Source organism: Bos mutus, chromosome 13, assembly GCF_027580195.1.
Source record: "Bos mutus isolate GX-2022 chromosome 13, NWIPB_WYAK_1.1, whole genome shotgun sequence".
Taxonomy (NCBI): domain Eukaryota; kingdom Metazoa; phylum Chordata; class Mammalia; order Artiodactyla; family Bovidae; genus Bos; species Bos mutus.
Window position 1 is genome coordinate 59,767,870 of NC_091629.1, and position 22,325 is coordinate 59,790,194.

A 22,325-nucleotide genomic window follows, 5' to 3' on the forward strand; every position below is an offset into this window, starting at 1 on the left:
TGTATAGTCCATGGGGTCACAAAGAGCTGGACACGACTGAGCAACTTTCACATCCTATAATTTCAAATGTTAGTGATATTTTTAATAGTAAAAAACACCTTGAAGCATTCAAAATATATACAAGTATGGGAATGATTAACTATGAAACACCTTTTCAAAGAAAGGGGGCTTAAGACACTGCTGTATTTAAAATATATAACCAACAAGGACCTACTGTATAGCACAGGAAATGCTGCTCAATATTCTATAATAACCTAAGTGGGGAAAGAAAAGGAATAGATACATGTATATATATATAACTGGATCATTTTGCTATACACCTGAAACTAATACAACACTGTTAATCAACTATACTTCAATGTAAAATAAAAATTTAAAAAGAACTATACAACACCATTAAGAAATGTATTTGCGATACCAATAAATGGAGAAAACTGGACATATACAATAGTCATAATTATACTGAGTTTTACTAATATAAAAACTGGTTTGAATACAGAAAAAAAGTATAAAAGCAGACAATATACTAGGGGGAGAGGGCTGTAGGCAACTATTTTGTCCTATTTTTAAAAGACTTTCCATAATGTTACATAATTTTACAATTTAAAAAAATACACAAAAACACCAAACAAATGAAATCCAGGATTGGTAGACGTATCTGTGAGGTTACATCAATATATAACAGAAAATACATTTTGCCTGTGTCTCAGAGGCAGGTTCCACTTTCCTGTATTTTGAAAATAGATCAAATTTGTATATTCTTAAAGGTTAGGAATACCCAATAGGTTAAAACACTTAAATACTTAAAAAGCAATGAAAGCAAAAACAATGGCAAAAAAATTTTAGTGAGAATATAGTATAAAAACTAAAGATCAAAGATCAAGGAAGATAAAGAGAGAACCAGTGGACTCACCTAAGAAGTGAAGAGAGTAAAAGAAAAGCAACCTGGGTGTTGGAAATTTAGAACTACACTAATAAAACTGAATGTGATTTTTTAAAATCACAAATTGTTATCAGTTTCTTTGGCTCCCATAAATAGTTTCAGTGAAGATTTTTACAATGTAAATATCATTTTAATGATCTTATTTTCATAAAATTTTGACATTTATGATGACATTTTATTAAAAAAAAATACATGATCATTTTATGGGCAGTATCTGCATTAACAAAAAAGGCCTTCCCCTCCTACAGAGTCATGGTAACTCACCACCAATACTAACAGCCTCAAATCACATGTATGAACGAGAGTGTGACCTGCCTCTCTGTTAACCATAAGAAAATACATACTAGTATGTGACCATTTGGACTTTTCAAATGGTACAGGTTCCATCTTTGGTGATATTTCTGTAACCAGTCTGGTAATAACATTAGAAACTATGCATCCTCAATGTTTCTAAGAAAATAAGCTTTTAATATGTTAAATGTTACAGATGCCTGCAGATTGGGACGGAGTTTCAGTGAAACTTGCTTGAATTAATAACAAAGCAATATCAGTCATAAGCATCTGAAAAATTAAGAGATTTATAGAAGTTCCTAATTTTTTGAAAAAATACATTTATTTTATGCAAACACAGTGAAGAAAAGGGCTTAGTTTCTTAAAATAAAAATAAGCATTTTAATTCTCTCCTCTCACCTTAAATATACTAAAATGTGCTACTTTTAAAAATCAGGAGAACTGCCAAAAATACTGTATGAAAGTTATTTTCTTAAAACAATGAATTAATTTGACCAAATATTTAATGAGTTCAGTAGGTATCTTAATTACAAGGAAGAGAAAATATTGCGATGAATGAATTTTTTAAGACTTTTAAAAAACTCATGTACACATTAAAAAAACTAAGTGGCTGGAAGTGATTATATAATGATAGGCTTCTGACAACAAAATGTTGAAAATTTCCATTAAAATAAACATTTTGAATATAATGCCAATCTTGTTATGATGATATAAATCATAATAGACATGTAAAAACTATGTAGTAACACGATCCTATGACAAAGTTATTGTTGAAGTGATGCTCCCAGAGTATGCCAGCCATAAAATTATCCCAAAGACAAAGAAAGATAATTAAGAACATCTTAAAACAACAAACAAGTAAAAATCTTGGGAAGAAGTTTAAACTGAAAAGCAATGCCAGCACAAAACTGTAAAAGTTACAGAGATCTGGAGATGGAGAGACTGAATTAGTCACCTTCTACATCCACCTTATAAAACAGTATCAGGGAGGGGGGAAAAAAAAAGAGAAACATGAATGTCATCATGGATTATATTAACTCACCATACAGTGCTAATTTTGTATATAAAGGAGGAAAAGGCTTTTGAACAGGGAAAATTCACTTCTGAAATGTTACAAGTACAAAGTTGCTCTGAGTATAAAAGAAATGTTCAAATGCCATAAATACCCTTGAATTTTTTAGCTCATCTCCAGCTAAAAGTAAAAACAGAAACTCAAAGTATCTAACGAAATCATGGAAGCTAATATAAAATATCAACCTGCAATTTCCAAGAAAAAAAAAATCACCTGGGTCTTAAAAAGTTTTCCTGATACCATCGACAATTTTTTTAGTATAGCACAGCATTACCATTTAAGAAAAAGAAAAAACATATGAGAATTTAATCTTCTTCCAGCCAGCTAATAAAGAAATGAGTCTTACTCTTTCAAAATTATAAAAAAATACAGTATGCACACATAAAAATGAATATAAAAATATAATTCTGAAAAGGGGAAAATTGGATTTGAAATTTTAATGTTATTTTTTTAAGTTGAGTCTATGCAACCTAAAATTCTCCAAGCAGGAATGGTTTCTGTCAGACAGAATATTTCCAAGTAGTATTCCAGACATGTTGAGATTATGCAGAGTTCTTTCTTAACCTGTACCGCGTTTGAAAGAATACTTCTAAATGTTCTCTTTGTATAAATTTTATTTTTTGGAAAAATATTAAAGCAGTATATTTTGACACAGCTGTACTTACCTACATAACATTCTTTAATAAAGTGACTGAATATTGGAACAAATGGAATCTCATGCTAGATTTATACAATAGGCAATGTAACTAGAGGCTCACTGGTGCTTAAACATGGGACAAATAAGAAACAGGGTTAGGAAGAAATACAGAATTAGAGATGGGTAAATAGTTTTAAAAGAAATAACAGCAAATGAATGGATTTGTTTTTACTGAACTTTATGGTAAACACTTTCGTTAAATAGAAAGAACAGTCTTAACTTACAGAAGTCCCAAAACTGATCTTGTTTTAAAAGAATGCATGAAGTGCTCCAGCAGGAGCAGAAGTGGAGAAAAACTGATGATTTTTCAGGAGATCATTTGCAAGAAATTGTGTTGGAAGACACATGCGTGATAAGCAGTGCTTTGTGAATTGTTTATAACACAATTTCTATAATGAATTAAACAGAGCGAAAACATTCTGTAATTCTTACCAGTTAAAGAAAAGGCCAGTTACTCTTCATAAGAACTACTTTGTATTGTAGTAGGAAAAGGGAGACAGAATCTTTAAAGCTTGCATTTCTACCACTGAGAAGCAATCACCCTTCGGAAGTCAGCATATGCACGTGTACACACACACACCAAAGACACACTAACTCTCACACCACCCATCACAACTAAAGGAAGTTGTTTAGAGTTTATAGGAGGAAGTGAGTTATTAATTACGTGTGTGTCTATGTGTATATACTTTAAGTATTTATATATACACACACACTTTCAAAGGTGTAATTTTCTACAATTCATATTTATAGCATACTATCAATTTAACCTCAGTTTATTAATTTTATGCAAACAACGCACAACTTACACTGCCTAGTCAGTAAGCTTTTTTCCTTCCCTCCACTAGTAAGCAAACATCTTTTATTGATAAATACAGTGACCTTTAAGAAACCCAGCGTTACACATCAATAAGAATCCCACGACCCAGTGTACCTTCGCATCAGTGGTGGCTCACTGAATACGGTTTCAAGATATAATTCTTACACAAAGAGACATTCAGTGCTTGGAGTATTACAGTGCTACTGCTTTCAAGAGTCAACTTAGATCAATTTGACATAGAATGTATTTTCAAAAATGTAATCAGTCATCAGGGAAATGGCTACTTATACTGTTTTGTGCTTGACTTTATGCACATCAGAGAAAGTGAAAATGTATTCACTAAATGATTATCGGCCTCACTTAGATCAATAGCGACCCTGGGCATTTCCACTTGGGGTCCAAGAATATTCTGTCTGCAGGGTAATCATTCCCGCTGTCCTTCTGCATCTGTGGACTCAGGAAATAACAGTGTGGAGGCAGATAAGGAGTGAGGGGAAGAAATTCTTCTATGTAAGTAGTCCTTGGAAATGACCTCATGAGAAGGCAGACTTTCTAGGAACTCCCTTGGCCATATTCCAGAGGGGTCCTACAGCTGGAGAAGGTGTCCGGTGCTGAGGATGGATACAGACCCATCCTGTGCAAAGGCTGTTCTTTAGAACCAGGCGTGTCTGAGAAAGCAGCGGTAGTGGCTGAACTCTGGAGTCACCAGAGTACTGTATGACTTGTAGTAATCGCCTGAAATGTCACAGATCCATTCCATGTTGTTGACTTGTATGGTTTAAATTACTTCTTTTAGTGAGAGAAACATTTGATGTGCAAGACATATCAAATTTCCAAAGGGTAAATTTTCCCTCACCACAGTAATTACCATAGATATATTTAACGTACAGTAAGAGACTGGAGAATGTGACACTTAATCTTATGTGTCAACTTGGCTGGGTCACAGTGCCCAGATAATCAAACATTATTCTGGATGCCTCTGGTAAAGGTGTTTCTTGGACAAAGGCTAACATTTAGATCAGTAGACTTGGAATAAAGCAGGTTACTTTTTCTTTTTTTCCTTCTATTTTTTTATTGGAGTATAATTGCTTTACAATGTTGTGTTAGTTTCTGCTATATAACAATGTAAATCAGCTATAAGTTTACATATATATCCCCTCCCACCATTCCCCATCTAGGTCTTTACAGAGCACCAAGCTGAGCTCCCTGTACTATATGCAGCAGCTTCCCACTCCTATCTACTTCACATGTGGTAATATATATATGTCAATGCTACTCTCTCAATTCATCTCACCCTCTCAAAGCAGATTACTTTCTATAATGTGGGTGGGCCTTATACAATCAGTTGAAGATCTTAATGGAAAAGAGACTAACCTCTCCCTGAGCAAGAAGGATTTCCAGCAGCAGACAGCCTTTGGCTCAAACTGCAACTCTTCCCTGGTCTCCACTCTGCTACCTAGCCTGTAGATTTTGACTTATTAAGCCTCCACAGTCACATGATCCAATTCTTTAAAATCTCTGTGTGTATGTATATGTATGAGTGAGTGATAGTCACTCAGTCATGTCTGACTCTGAGACGCCATGGACTGTAGCCTACCTGTCCTCTGTCCATGGGATTCTCTCCAGGCAAGAATACTGGAGTGGGTTGCCATTCCCTTCTCCAGGGGATCTTCCCAATCCAGGGATCAAACCTAGGTCTCCTGCATTGCAAGCAGATTCTTTACTGACTGAGCCACCAGGGCCACCTCTACTAATGACATTTTGGTTCCAGCTACAGTCACTTCTTATCTGGATGACACACAACTGCCCACCTCTGCCCTGGCTCTCTTACAGCCCGTTCTCAGCAAATCAGCTAGAGTGACCCTGAAGCTCACAGCCAGGCACGTCACTCTGCTCCAAACCTGTCTGACTTCCCATCCCACACAATAAGAGCCAAAGGGGTCAGCTCAGTGCCCCTCACACCAGCATCCTGTTATCTCACCAGCCTCAAAGCCTGCCGCTCTTTCCTTTTTTCACTCTGCTCGGGTCACACTGGTCTCCCTGCTCCACAGATGCCCCAGGGCCTATCTCAGGGCCTTTGCACACGACTGCCCCACTATTCCTTTTCCACAAGGCCCCTCAGGGGTGTTCTCCACCATGGCCTCAGGGAGGCCTTCAGTGACCACCCTGGGGAAAACTGAAGCTGTGTGTCCTTACCTCTCCCAGTGGCCGTTCCAGCTTCACTTTTCTTCATGGCATGTCTCACCACTGAATGTATTATGTAATTTATTTAGTGCAATTTATTTAGTTATGTCTTCACCCCAGTCCCTTACTCTATGAAAGGGGGTCTGCTTTTGATCTCTGTTGAAATGCTGAGGGTCCAGAACATAACAGGTGCTCAATAAATATCAGGAAACCAATCGAGAAATACCATTACAAGAAAGTTATATTCTGCAAATACCGTAAGAATCTGCTAACCAGAGCTAAAGTGGGATCTTTTGAAGGAGGACGTGACACCAAAGAGGAAGAGGAGAAAAGGTTCCTGCTTTTGCCTACAAGAACTTACAATGCCATTTCACTTTTCAAACGATTTACTAAATAGAGCTATTTGAAACTGTTGACATTCTGATGACTTTAGACCTACAAAAAAAAAAACCACAGCAATTTCACATGCTTCCATCTAATGTACATATTACTTTGCAAAAGATATAAATTAAAAATTTTGGTGTGAGGGAATACAAAACTCTGAAAACAGAGGAAAGAATTCACAGATTTGACTATGTAAAAATTAAAATGTATATATGATGTTGAACTTGACATTTAAAAAAAAAAGGTAAAATGCACCAAAGGACCAGAAGAAAATGCACACAGCAGAGAGAGGGCTAATGTGCATGATACAGAAAGAGCTCATAACATTAACAGGAGACTGATAAAGAACCCGATAGGAAAAAAATAAATAGGTAGAGACATGATTATTCAACGGGAGAAAAGAAGAAAAGTGAATAAAACGTCACACTATCTCATTACATCACTATATTTAAAGTCAAAGTGAAAACTGTTAGTCGCTCAGTCATGTCCAACTCTTTGTGACCCCATGGACTGTAGCCCACTAGGCTCCTCTGTCCATGGGATTCTCCAGGCAAGAATACTGGAGTGGGTAGCCATTCCCTTGGCCAGGGGATCTTCCTGACCCAGGGATAGAACCTGGGTCTCCTACACAGGCAGATTCTTTATATTTAAAGGTGTTTATCAAATAATATTTATACCAAAAAATAGCTTTGCCATAAATGTTAGCATGCTGCTTATGAGACTGCTTTTAAAAATGTATAAAAATCTGTAGCATTTTGAGGGTTTGGTTCTTGGTGGGAGCCAAAATAGCATTCCACAAGGCAGTCCATTTGCTTAGTCTATTTATAACAAAGTAACTCTTTAATAGTACTAAAACTAACCAGAGAAGTACCATCAAACTTGTGTATCCCGCAGAAAGACACAATTTCCACTCAGTAGTCATTCATTGAAGGGCTTCCTTAAAAGAAAAAACTTTTATCAGAAACACTATTAATTTCTGTATCCTACTATGTCATAGGAACACAAAGCTGTCTTACTGTATGCTTCTCTTCTCAGATATCTGACCCCACCTGTAGCTACATGAACCTCTAGGTGCCTCGAATCTGTGGCTCTCTTGCTGCTATTATATCAGAACAAGCATTTAGACCAGAAAGAAGAAAGATGTCATGACAGACATCTACAAAAACATGTCGACCTTGCTCTCCTGTTGGCTTGTCAGGTATGGAAAGGAAAACTCGTCTCCACGACCAGGAGTTGAACGGAGTCGAGAGTTAGGCTCTATAATCAGGGCTTGCAAAATCCAAAAGCCAACAGAAGCTAGACGGGCAGAAAAATCTTAAATTGCATTCTGTCAACACTGACACGATTTGTACAGTATTCACTCCTCGAAGAACTAGGTGGTCCCATTTTCCCTTAACTGCTCTTTGGTTACTTTTATTTCCCCACGTTTGAGAACTGGGACATAAAGAAAGACTTCACTGTTATATAGCACAAGCATCAACACGACTGTTAGAAGAGTGTCGCGGGATCCCGTCTCCGGGCTGGCTCGGCCACAGCACGGCGAGGCTGTGCTGAACTGGAGAGCTTGTGTTCATTTAAGGGGCCACTTGTAACTCAGCCTCTGCTTTTTTTTTTTTTTTTTTTTTTTATTCTGCACCTCGAGGATGGGGTGACCGCGCAGCCGAGAGGCTCGGCGTCCACCAGCCTGGGCTCCCTACTCACGCTCTCTGCTAATTCTTAACACTGGAAAACGAAGGCCTAGTTTGGTCAAATCTGTTTTGTCAAAGGAGCCAGGAAACATGAAATTTCTCATGTTTGTGGGTCTAACAAAAATGGATCTTTTGCCTAAACACAGCCTGACAACTGTCTGTGAACCCCTTGATACAAGTTATTAAATGACTCATGATATTCCCCTTTCACCTGGATTGTGCCCTATTTTTATCCATAATTGGGGGGGGCGCAGTGCAAAGCGGGTCTTCCCAGGTGGTGCTAGTGGTAAAGAACCCGCCTGCCAGTGCAGGAAACATGAGACACATGGGTTCAATCCCTGGGTTGAGAAGATCCCCTGGAGAGGGGCATGGCACCCGCTCCAGTATTCTTGCCTGGAGAATCCCATGGACAGAGGAGCCTGGCAGGCTACAGTCCATGGGGTCACAAAGAGTCAGACACAACTGAAGCAACTGGAACAACCACAGAGTGGTCTCTTGGAAGGACTAAGCCCTCTGCACTTTCTAAAGAATGTTTTCCTGGGACCTGTGGTATCTGCAGGCTTCACTTGATCCAAGTGATAAAGATCCTGTGGTCTTAATTCCATCTAATCTCATCTGCTTTGGGATTTTGATCAAGGAACTACTTTCTATCTCAGAACTTAATCCTTTACCATCAATCCTTTATCTCTGCCTATAGATATGAACCAATTATCCTCTCCCACTAAACTACTCCTATCCTCAACTACACAAACCACCTTGACCTCAGCTGACCTCTCCCTTCACTGTCCACCCTCACTTGCAAGGCTGTGGCTTCCAGGAAAGTCATTTCTCAGGCAGCAGCAGTGATTCCGAGTTGCCAGATGCAATGGCATTTTATCAGGATTCATGCCCTTTGAGCTCTTGAAAGCAGCCCATTGTGCTAATCACCTTTGCTTTTGAGTTTCAAGTCATATCTACTAAATATTAACTTTATAAAACCCTACATTCTATCAGAGACATGTAGAATAAAACCTGTATTTCATTCTTTATACAAAGAATTATGTGAGTCCAAAAACCAGGTAAATGCTAATAAAATGTGTAAGTTCCTTGGCCTGCCGCTGAAGATCTCACGTCATCAAGCAGGATGATCAGTTTCCAGTGCTGCCATCTACCTGTCGCCCTGTGCTCTGCAACAGCCACCTCCGTCCATACTGCTACTCCTGCCCTCATCCCCGGGCACTAACTGTGATCCCGCCTAAACAACGGAGCCTGTTCCAGCATCCCCTCTCATGCGACTGACTCCCTCATTGCCCCAGCCTCAGACGATCATCACATCCTCTGAATTACTGTATTTCATGTGAAGTGAAAGTGTTAGTCACTCAGTCGCGTCCGACTCTTTGTGACCCCATAGACTTGTAGCCCACTAGGCTCCTCTGTCCACAAGATTCTCCAGGCAAGAATACTGGAAAGGTTTGTCGGTCCCTTCTCCAGGGGCTCTTCCCCACCCAGGGATGAAACCCAGGCCACCTGCAGGGCAGGCAGACTCTTTACCGTCTGAGCCACCAGGGAAGCCGACATTCATCCAATAATGCTTCATGCCATAGTTCTTCAGTTCAGTTCAGTCAGTTCAGTCGCTCAGTCACGTCTGACTCTTTGTGACCCCATGGACTGCAGCACATCAGGCCTCCCTGTCCATGACCAACTCCTGGGGCTTACTCAAACTCATGTCCATCGAGTCAGTGATGCCATCCAACCATCTCATTTACATGGCCCTGCCCATTAGAACAAGACCCAGTTTTCCCCTCAGTCTCTCCCATCAGGAAGCTTCCATAAGCTTCTTATCCTTATCCATCAGAGGGTAGACAGAATGAAAACCACAATCACAGAAAATTAAACTGATCACATGGACCACACCCTTGTCTAAGTCAATGAAACTATGAGCCATGCCGTGTAGGGCCACCCAAGATGGACAGGTCATGGTGGAGAGTTCTGACAAAATGTGGTCCACTGGAGCAGGCAACAGGAAACCACTTCAGTATTCTTGCCTTGAGAACCCCACGCACAGTATGCCACAGTTCTTCACTGGAGAGATACACACAGACCAAGGATAGGTGCCCCTCTTTCTAGTTTGGAGACAGGCAGAAGTTTGCAGTGACGGCTTCTCCCTGTCCCCCAACTTCCAGGGCAGTCCACCCCTCAACCCCCGACAGACTCTGGCATGGCCACAAGACTTGTTCTGGCCAATGGGCCATCAGCGGATGTGATATAAGCAGAGGTTTCATCACACTTAGATACCAGCGATGGTTCTCTCTGTGGCTCTACAGAGCCCCGAGACCTCTACATGGGTAGCTTACTGGAGGGTGAAAAACTATGTGGGACAGAAACAAGTTTGCCCAACTGAGCACCCCTGCCCCCCAGACCAGGCAGACCCCAGCCAAACCACCAGCCTGCAGCCATCCGTCAGGCCGACACAGACCAGAGCTGCCCAGCTGACCACAGAATCAGGAGACTAATCAATGCCTCTGGTTTGCAGCCATTAAGGCTTCTAAGATTGTAAGAGAGGATCGATTAATATACAGAGTATCTGGCACATTGTATTGTTCTGAATTGAGTGAAGAATTGAGGAAAAATTTAACCTCTCTCTGATCATCCAATTCTCTCTCTGTAAATTATAGTTTTCCCAGCATATAAATTAAAATACCCTATGTTCTGCAATTTTTTTTTTGTTTGTTTTGTAGAATGAAAAGCTAGAGGGCAGCATACTGTAAAAGACACAGTAGGTATTATACCTACATAGCTGTGGATTTGAAATCAAGATGCAACATTTATTGTCTTTGGTAAATCCTGTAAGATTTCTGTGTCTCAGTTTCTTTTTTTTGAAGTGGAAAAAATACCACCAATTTCGCCATATGAGAGATAAGATTTTTTTTTAATTTAAAAAGGGAGGTAAGATATATATTAAATAACAAATGCAGGATCTGGCACTGTTCTTCAATAACCAAGAGATATTATCATCATGTACATAAATATTGCTAAATATTAATCTGAAAATAAGGAGGTTGAAAGATTTCTCTCTCAAACTGAGTTTCCATACCACTATCCCTCACTACTGCAAGTGAAGAATTTGTCAGTGTCCCGACACACAGCAGAGTGAGGAAAGGTCTGAATTGAGATGAAGATAACTCTGAAGGCTTTAACAATCTCTGGATATCTTGACTTTTGTTTATATCATCCCTTGGCATCTCCAAAGTGGAAAATTTTCCATCCAGAACAGAGGAGCAAGTTAATCATAAACTTTAATTGTACAGGGAGCTGATCAGTGGGTATTCTGAGGGGGGTTATGGGAATAATAAGTCATTAGAAAATGGAACCAAAGTTATTTAGGAAGATGCAAGTTATTTAGAAGTTTTGAATAATTTACAGCTAGCTAGATAATTTAGAGAAATCCAGAGACAACTAATTCAGTAAACTTACTTAGCACAGATAGATGCTTTGTCATCCTCTATCAAAAAATTATCATGGTTTTCAAAAATAGAGCATCTGGGAAGCTTCCTGAATAATAAACCAAATTTGAATTTATTTATTTTGAATTCCTTTGTGTCCAACCAATTGAGCCAGTTTAAAATAAAGGTTCATGCTACCCCCGACTGATAGCAGAGCATGCTAATGTAAATATGCTAATTTAAGACAAAACAGTGTAATGGCTTTGAAGAAAGCAACAGAAAGAAAGAACTCCTCTTCCATGACTAATTGCTCACCTAGATAGGTTCCACTGCTGATACCACCATATTCAGCATCTTCTGGATGGAGTGTAAGAGCAGACAGAACGAAAGCCGAGAAACAAAGCAGAACAGTTAGAAGCCCAGCCACAGATGCAAAAAAATAAATCACTTCAAACAGTCACAAAGCACAGCAAAGAACAGCCCTCACAATGCTACTCTTAAACATAAAACATTTTGTTTTATATTTAAGTTTACAGTAACATTTTGAAACAGCATGCAATTCTTTTTTCACGCTTCTTTGGAAGTGCCTTAATTGCAGTTCCAAGAACATTTTAACAGACTTGTCTGATACATTTATATTTTGTCAATCAAGAAAATTATACCACTTGATCCCTAAAGTAAATTTATTTTTGTAAGTCAGGCTCCTTGAGACTATGTAAAATATAACACTTATTTTGGCTCACTGGAGTAGACAGAAAGGTTAAAATGAAGACACAGCCCTTCTTTTGATTAAAAAAAAAATGAACGATGAAAACATTTTAAAATAAACAATATGCTATTAATTATTGCCAAGAATTAAACAAATACTGGGTTTTGCAAATCTTAAGTTTTTAATTTAAGTAGTGGGGTCCTAATTATTTTAGGCTTCTCATCTTTACACAAATATACTTCTAAAACTAATAACACAGACTGCAGAAATCAAATAGTTAAGAAGACGCTCCCCACATCCTTAGGTAATAAGTCTGTCAGTAGATATGAATAGCACTGTTTTCTTCATTTATCTTTGAGACTATTACAGATAAAAGTAATGTACTACATTAGAATACTGTGTATACTGCTGCTTTATGAAGCAAAAAAACAAGTGTACATTTCTTTCTAAAACAAAGTCCAACCATGACTGCGGGTACTATAATGTCAAGATCAAAGTTAGGATGTACAATGATCTTTTAAATATAAACTGCTTACTATGGTCAATTTAATCCTCTACATACGTGCACTAAACAAAATTACTAGACTATGCAGGGAAACTTGTATACATGTACCTTTAATTTCCTCTGAGAAGCACAAAAAAAGAAAAGGAGGAAATGATTAAATGTGCAGAAAATACAATTAAAGTAGGAAGATAGATACTGCACCCAAGGGACCAAAAAAAAAAAAAAAATCCACCTACCACTCTCAACTGTCTCCTCATCTTAGAAAAGCCAAAGGGAAAAAACAAATGTATTTTAAATATTTCAAAATAATCAGTCAATGAATAAAATAGAATAGAATAGAATCTGAAAAACTACATTTTAGACTATACTGTAGTTGTGGTCTAAAAATAATGTATACACGTAAGCAGTGAAAACACAAAAGTCTTCATATAGTTTATTAAATACCCAAAAGGGAAAATAACCAGAAAAAACCATCAGCATTTCTTAAAAATACCTTCTATAAGGGGATTATATTAATTTTCATGGTACAGTTCTATTTCTAAACTATTTAGAACTAAGGATATTTCATGATGAAAATAGTAAAAAAAAAAAGTAAACATTTTCAAAGCAACAAATTTTGCCCTTAAAGTGTCTATATATCCTGTAAATGTAACAATATCCTGACAACTGTCGTCAACTTATTATACATATGAAATGAGTCAGACAGAACCCTTTATTTTTATTCTGTCTATATTACATGATGAAAAGTATTTTAAGAAGTAATCTGAAATAATTCTTAAGTTACTAACAAGAAGGCATTATGAGTTAGGTTTGACCTAGGAGACTCCTCTTCAGTTAATGAAGGAGAGAGAACTGGATATTTAACAGAAGAACATTGTAACCACAAGTCAAGGCAGGAGATGTTTTGCTACCTGACCTTACTGAGTGAACAGGACCAATCAGAATAGCTCTCTGCTGGCTTCTCTCTTCACAGGACAGCACAGAAGCCAAAGAAAACACTTAGGAGAAAGTGTGCACAACATCTTATTTTTACTTTTCAAATACCCATGGGTCTTCAAACTGCGTTAGCTTTATTGGGACAGTCATTTGCCAAGATGACAAGCTAATTATTACTATTCAGGTTTATAGTATGAGTCACTCAAGTTGTGAATTTATTTATCCTCATTTCTTAGGAGCTCTGAAATGCCACGTCATCTAAAACAAATGATTAGAAAACAAACAATGAAGGGATGTGACACAGGATAGCCAAGCCCAACATCTAAGTAGAAATAAAAACAAGTCATGTTAAAGATTGACCAACCTGTGATCTCAGACAATTCTGCTGTAAAGCATAATAGATTGTCAAACAGAGTGTACTTTTGTGATAATACACAATAAGATAGACTGAATATTGCACTCTTGATTAAAGACTCCACATTACATAAATCAGATGATAAAAAGCCATGTCTCTCTCTCTCACACACACACACAAATTAAAACACCAAGTCCATCCACATAAAAATAAAATCTGTAACTTAAAATATATGCAGCATATGTACATTTCATATTCTAATAAGAGGTCCTAAATATGCTGCATAAATTCTCAAAAGAACATTTCCTCCTTGCAATTCTAAAGTAGGAAGAGATGGTATTTTTAGCATGACAAAACATACACATAAATATCCAATAGCAAGTATCATGCTTAATAGAACCCAGTAGAAAAAGCAAAGAGGAAAAATATATAAAAGGTGGATCTCAGAGGAGAGCTGGGGTAAGCTGCAGAACTCTTGCTTCAGTTAGGCACTGCTGAATGCACATCAAATGGATAATGTTACATAATTCTCCAACAACCCTATGAAGCTGGAAGTATTATCCCCATTTTACAGATGAGAAATCAGAGGTAGAGAGGGATAAGGCACTCATAAGTGGCACATGGGACATGGACCCATGCAGTCCAGTTCCAGAGTCTGAGTTTTGAATTACCATGCAATCACCCCAAAAGTCACTTTTTAATACCTGGAGCTTCAAACTAGGAAACCTAAGTTAAGGGAAAAGTCCCTGGAAATAACAGATTTCTGTCAAGTTTCCCGACTACCTCCCTCCACCCTCCACTACTCCAGCCTGCTGCCCGCCCAGAATCCTCAGCCTCGTAGGTGTTTGCCTGCCAGGGGAGCCAGGGAAGGGCCTTCTCCTCTCCCAGCTGCAGCAAGAGTCTGCTCTACATCACTGAGCACCGACATGCAGAATGCAACAATTATAAAAAGCAGAGAGGAGAGACAGACCAAGGTCACAATGAGAGAGAGCAGTGTCCTCAGAGGGAGGAAAAGCACTGCATCCCCGGCAGGATGGACTTGTTGCTAGAGGTTACCAGAGTGGGACCCATCAGATGCTCCTGACAAGTGGAGAAACTGTGTCTGTATTGGTGGGATATTCTCTGGGGCAGAGTTAGGCCCCACTCTAGAAACTGCTTTCTCAGACCACACACCCCTCACTGTACTCCCCTAAAGGCTGCAGTGATCCATGACCACAGAGCAGACCTCTAATCACTGGTCAACTCTCTTACCTGTATGAACCAGGGTCCCAGGACAAAAGGCAGAAGACAGTACGGTTGAGAATCTCTCACATGGAAAAGCTAAACACATACACCCTGACAGTCTTATCTTTATGTGTGTGTTGCTAAGTCACTTCAGTCGTGTCCGACTCTGTGTGACCCCATAGACGGCAGCCCACCAGGCTCCCCCGTCCCTGGGATTCTCCAGGCAAGAACACTGGAGTGGGTTGCCATTTCCTTCTCCAATGCAATTATGTGTGTGAGGAGATCACAGTCTATTGAGATGAAAACTAAGCAACAACAAGAAAGGTCTTCACCTCAACCATCTCATGACCAGATGTGCAATTTACAACTTAATTCATCTACACCTCTTTCTACACAAACTGATCTTTGATATCTCCCAAAAGGTGTCGGGGCAAAAAAGTATTTCTCATATTTTTAAAACCTCATATGTTTCTCTTACACACAATCCCACCAATATTCAGAAAATGTGTGACAAAGTATTAGACACACAAATTTAAGAACATACTCTATTTGTTAATTTTTGAATTAAATGTATGTATGAAAACAGTAAATAAACATTATCTAAGATGCCAGGAAGAAGGGGCTTACTCAGCTTGGAAAGTACTGTTACAACAACCTGTAGAGTAATGATATATACATATATATCTTGTTTGGCCTTCCAGAACACTGGTACCATGTGAATGAATTCACTCTTTTCCTCAATGTTTAAACTGTATTGCTAGTAGACTGTGATCTTCAGTTCACAAAATATTTGTCTTTGAATGAACCTGGTGACACTCTATTTAAATGGACACCCTTTGACTGCAGTTAAATGTTTTCTTTTTTACCCACATGATAACAATCAAAATTGGTTAAAATAAATTCTAAAATATTTTGTCTCTACCTTCTAATTTTTAAAAAGTCAGTAAGTTGTACAATTATTTTTTATAACTGGAATTCTATTAAAGCTATTTTGTAAAAGGAAATATTTTCATTAATATTCAATCATCATTATTAGAAATATTCAGGTATTTATACTTTGATAACTAAAAACAGGTAAATAAGCACTGTAAATAAATATACTTGAACATTCTGCAGTAAAATAGACTCCATGAATAAGAGCCTTTTCTGAATCCCACACAGACTCGATTTAAATATAAATTACATCGAATTGAAGTTAAAGTTTATGCTACTAAGAAGCTAATTCCTAACTTATATACTTACGTTTCAATAGAAAGGGAACAAATAATATTTCAAGTAATCAAAGAAATTCATATTTCTTTTTAGAAGTTAGGTGACATCATATGGCATTACATACGCAACTGAACTATAAAAATCAGTTTTGACAGAAGAAACATAGTTCCTTTAAATTATATTGACACAAGTATCGCAAGCTGCCAAGTTGTCTGTCAGGATATCTATCCCTACGTACCACTTGAAACATAAAATGTGCTCGTACTCAGCCCCAAACACCCTGTGTCCTTCTGCTGCTGCTGCTGCTAAGTCGCTTCAGTCGTGTCCGACTCTATGCGACCCCACAGATGGCAGCCCACCAGGCTCCGCCGTCCCTGGGATTCTCCAGGCAAGAACACTGGAGCGGGTTGCCATTTCCTTCTCCAGTGCATGAAAGTGAAAAGTGAAAGTGAAGTCACTCAATAAGTGTGTCCTTCTGGTGACTATCTAAACCCTCATCACAGCAAAGAACACGTGTCAGCCTTCCAGCTCTGTTCTTCTGTCTGTATTATTAACATTCATTATGTGACAGCCCAGCATTAGATGAAGCAGGGAAGGCAAGCAGACAAAACTGCATATGAACTTCTTTGTTGGAAAGACCTACTGTACAGCACAGGGAACTCTGCTCAATATTACGTGGCAGCCTGGATGGGAGGGGAGTTTGGGGAGAATGGATACATGTAGTATATGGATGGCTGAATCCCTTTGCTGTCCACCTGAAACTATCACAACATTGTTAATCAGCTACACTCCAATATAGAATAAAAAGTTAAAAAAAATTTCTGTGTTGGATAAGAGGAGGAGGAGGAAGTGGAAGAGGAGGAGATGAATTGCTACGTCAAACTTCTAAGATTCAGGAATGTTTTAGTTTTAAGAGTTCATGTTTTAGTTTTAAAGAATGTGTAAGAAGCAAATTATTTTGTTTGAGGAGCCCATTTTTCTGGATATGTATTAGATATACATGGATTCTTAAGGAGAGGAACTATAATTAAGCATCAAGGTTGAATACCACATACACTCAGAATTTTGCATATAAGGATGGCAGTTGTAAAGCCTGAGGAAGTCTTCTAATTTTATTCAGAATAAAACTGATTTCCTTTATTCTGGGTCTCATGGAGCCAGGAACGAGAGTTCTAGCACAAACACAAAGGCAGAGATAACACAGCCCTGGGATGCTCCAACCCTTCTTGACTTCTACACTCACATTAACTGAACCCCTATAGGACCAGGGCCATTACCCACAAACTTTTCCTCCATGCAGACTTCAGTTATAAAGTTTACTCTTCATTTAAAATAAAGAGTAAAACACTAGTAATGCAAAAGCAATCACTTTGTGAAAAAGTTAACTGGCTAATTTGACATTTTTAGATTAGTCATTTTTCTAAATTCCATGCCTTAACCATTATCTTTCGAGGTTTTAAGTGCCCTTGTGAAATTTTGTGAATAAAATTTTTATAAACATGAGTTTTTTCCATAAATTTATAAATACCAAGGTGGATGATTATTCTTTTAGAAATTTTATATTAAATCAGAAACTTTAAAACCTATTATATGTTATTCAATGTAATTAAATAGAATGATTATAAAATATATATAGATTTTTTCAATAAAATGAAATATAAAAATAAAAGACTTTATATTAGCTTTCTGCTTTTCTTCATAGTATTATTCTACAATTCAGCAAAGGGCATGAAAACATGAATGTCCTACTCCAACAATCTAAGTACCAAAAGTTGAAGTCCAGGAAGTGTTGAGTCAGACGGCTTTTATGAGATTCTGTTACATTAAAAAAAAAAATCATTTTCAAATACACAGGCTACAAAACAAAGTGCTTTAAATGCTTTTAAAAATGTTCAGATCCAGTGCAATGATTTTTGCATAACTTTTGAGTTCAGGGGTTTATGAGACAACATTCAAAGAAATTTCAAATGGAATTTCAATTCTTTGAGAATAAAGACATTGGCTTTCTATTTAATTTTCACAGAAATATAAAGCTTCTCTGAACAAGGCTGTATTTACTATATGCTAGTGATTTATTCCAGCTAATATTGACCAGATTTATTTTTATTTAAAAATAAGGAACACCTAAATATGAGAACAATGCATCTCTCAGTGAATCAAAATCTAGGTTATAAAAGAGAGAGAGAAGAAGAAAAGGAAAAAAAGGTGAAAGGACCTCCACATTCCATAACGACAAGTCTTCGGGCTCAGATACCAGAGTTTTAACATATAAAAGAAATTATGTACATTCAAAGACAAAAAATCTCCATTATAATTAGTGCTTCTACACACACACCCACAGACAAACACACACACCCTCTTACATTCACAAACATTTACACTGAAACCAGTGGGGAGAGCTGTTAAAAAGACAACCTCTCTACTTTGTACAGTTCTTTAAAAAAAAAAAAATACATCTATCAAAAATTTTACGTAAGTGAACATTCATAATTATAACCAATTGTACATTTCTACATTGTCTAAAACCCAAGCCAATTTGAGTATGCATTCAGATTTGAGTAGAATCACATCTACTTCATTTTCAGGTTACACATATTTTGTCCCACATATATAAGAAGTGTGCAGGCCCTCAAATTCAAAAGTCCCTCAGAGAGCAAGTCAGGTAGGGGCCTCTGGATGTGCTCCCAGTGAAAATTCATCACGCTGAACAGCACAACACTCTGGTTAAACTTGAAGCCCTCAGTGTCACAGTCCATTTGGCTGTCTACGATAAGGGTTTCTTCCTTCTGCCCAGACTGAACAGAGCAAGAACAAGCAGGCTTTTGCATCAGTGCTCTGCTTGAAGCCTGCTGGTGAGATTTATACTCGACTGCAGTTTGGCTCCCTTCTAACGTGATTCCTGGGCTCTATGCTCCTACTAACTGACAGAAATAACAGGAGATGTGAAAAGCACAGCGATACCAAAAACAGATGTTGGTGTATAATTCCAGGACCGTTTATTTGCTCATTTCACCTTTTAATGTACAATTTCTATGCTGAAAACAAAGGGCTTTTAAAAAACTCTTAAAATACCTAGAACCATGAAACAAAGAAGATAAAACGGGACATTTAAAGATAAGCTGGGGACTTATAAGAGGTGGGAGATGGGAAGTCAAGAGAGGCTGAGAGAAGGGTAGGTTGAAAGAAAAAGCACACTATCTCTTCCAGCAATCCTACATCCTTGTTTTTCTTACTCTTATTTTCTTTTAATCTAGTCTGGTAATAACTCTGAACAGACAGGGTGAAGGTCAGAGCTTCGTTTTGACTATGATGTCAAAACAAACAAGGAACAAAACAGAACAAGAACAACCGTTTTAGGCACAAGTCCTTTTGTGCCCAAGAAAATGATGGATTTTTTTTCCCCTCTAATCTTTACCAAGAATTATCTAAACCAAACCTCTTAGCTTTACAGAGATAAGAGATGCATTTTAGGTTACAATATAAAATACCTAAATTCAGAAAACAAAAGAGTAGCAATCTTTATTTTTTTCCTTAAAGAGTGAGTCATGGGTTTATTATAAACAACCCCAAAGACCCCTTTCTTCAAAAGATTCACTTTGCCATTCCCATTACAAATTTCTTACTTGTTGGTTCTTATGAAAAGATGATCCAAAAGTTACCACATGTAATAGGGCCTCTTATTCTACCACAAACACCTGCTATAATAGTCAAAAATAAACAGCAAGGTTTAGGTTTTCTGCATTCTTATTAACAAACTTACATGATTTCCTACTGGAAACTTTCAGGGGCTGGACTAATATTTCTGGTCGTCTCAGAGCCAGTCTCCTGAGGAAAAGAAGGTCAATATGCCTATCAATTTTCAGGACAGATCCAAGACTAATATAATACCAAAATACTAAAAGTCTTAAGAAAAAATGGAAAGTTGGAGGAAAAAATGAATACAATGCAATCTACTCAAATTAAGAAATAAATCCTCTAACTTCCAAATTTTTATAAATTCTCCTGACTCTGAAATCACTTTTTTTTCTTCTAGCTTTCACATCAATGCAGTTTCAGATATTAATGTGCTATTTTCCATTTGCTTCATAACAAAAAGTGAATATGACCTGAGACTGTCATGTTATTTTTGGTCATTATTCATACTTCATTAGACAAAACAGAAATCCAAACCTGAGGGATAGAGGCTTCGAAGGCAAGGTTTCAGGGCTTATTTTATCACAACTATGCTGAAATGGTATTTTGCAGGGAACAAAAGGTCAGCTGCAGACAGGCCATGATTCTGCGCCAGGAACTCACCTTTCCTGGAAATGCTTAGAGGGAATCAGTCCTGCTCTGGGGTTGGCATCTCCTTCATGCTTTGCTTGCCACCACGTTGCATCATCTTGGCTCATAATCTGAAGAATATCTCCCTTTTTGAAAGAAAGCCCGGCTTCCTTACATGGAATTGCTTTATCCTCATTAGGGTCATAGTCAAAGAGGGCTTTGATAAACATCTAGAAGAGAGTTCCATTTACGATGAATAAATATAAAGAGTAAATGTGAAACGGCCAGTATTCATCTAACTCTGATTTATTTAAAAAACAGAATATTAAGGTCAACTTGCTGAAACAAAAAAGATATGTATTGAATGGAAAAACATTAGTTCCTCCTGGGGGGAAAGAAAAAGGATTTTTAAGGAATGATTACCTTGCCTTCCTTCGATGGTGTCTCTTCTTTGATGCTGGGTATAATCTTAAACGTTATTGCACCCTGCGACTGAGCCTGTTATCAGAGGAAAGAAAGTGTTATAAGAAAACCTCGGGAACCAAAGAGAAAGGAACTAAAATAGGTAGAAAATGAAATGATTCTGAAAATTTACAAGCTTGGGATTTTCTACTCTTAGATAAAACAAACCAAGGAAACTATTTTTGTAGAAATTCCTGTAACGTGAGAAAGTGCTAAAGTTTGTCAAATAAGTTAAAAAACATTAACCACTAAATCCACTTTTACCTCCTGTGTACTTTAAAAATGCCGGTGAATATATTACCATCCATGTTACTTCAAAATAGAAACACACTATGCACAGTGCCTTACACAGACAGGATTAAATGCAAAGAACAGACTTCGTGTGAGGCTCAGACTTTCACATCCAAGGATCTCATTTTCAGGGACAAAATACCTGCAACTGTCAGCAATGTGGTTATAGATACATGACCCAATCAGTTGCAAGGTTCATCAGAAACATAATGAAGAACACTCATCTCTATAGATTCTGGTTAGTAAGTAAAGTACCAAATGATGTAGATTAATTAAAAGATGAAAAGATTATCTAATTTAATGAAAACAAGCAACAATACCCACGATTCTTTGCTGACTACCTCACACGACAGTAGGTAACAAGGACCTACTGTCTAACACAGGGAACTCTGCTCAGTATTCTGTAATAATCTATATCAGAAAAGAGTCTGCAAAAGAATCTGTGTGTGTTACTGGATCACTTTGCTGTACATCTGAAACTGGCATGACATTGTAAAGCAACTATACTTCAGGAAAAAAAATTTTTTAAGAGGAGGTCTTCCTTTAACACATTCTTATATCATTCTTTCCCTTCTTTTAGCGTTTGTCATAACCAGATCTATATAATTACTTATACAATTATTTCTTAATGTCTGTTGAAGAAATCGCTTCCAAGTTTTACTGATCAAACTAGTTATGTTTCAAGTGAACATGAAAGGTACTGAAAGTGTTAGTTACTCAGTTATGTTCAACTCTTCACGACCCCAGGCTCCTCTGTCTATGGAACTCGTGAGGCAAGAATACTGGAGAGAGTTGCCATTCCCTTCTCCAGAGGATTGAACCTGGGTCTCCGGCATTGCAGGTGGATTCTTTACCTTCTGAGTCATCAAG

At 37.6% G+C, this 22,325-nt stretch overlaps 1 protein-coding gene across 1 annotated transcript in view; it reads right to left on the reverse strand.

The window, feature by feature from the left end:
* Positions 1-22,325, reverse strand: part of MPP7 (MAGUK p55 scaffold protein 7) — a 225,460-nt gene that overhangs the window by 39,683 nt on the left and 163,452 nt on the right. Inside the window, exons 9-11 of the mRNA XM_070381808.1 lie at positions 21,126-21,200; positions 20,736-20,932; positions 20,200-20,264 (exon numbers count right to left, since the gene is read on the reverse strand). Of these exons, the coding sequence (XP_070237909.1) occupies positions 20,200-20,264; positions 20,736-20,932; positions 21,126-21,200 (337 nt within the window). The remainder of the gene's footprint in view (positions 1-20,199; positions 20,265-20,735; positions 20,933-21,125; positions 21,201-22,325) is intronic.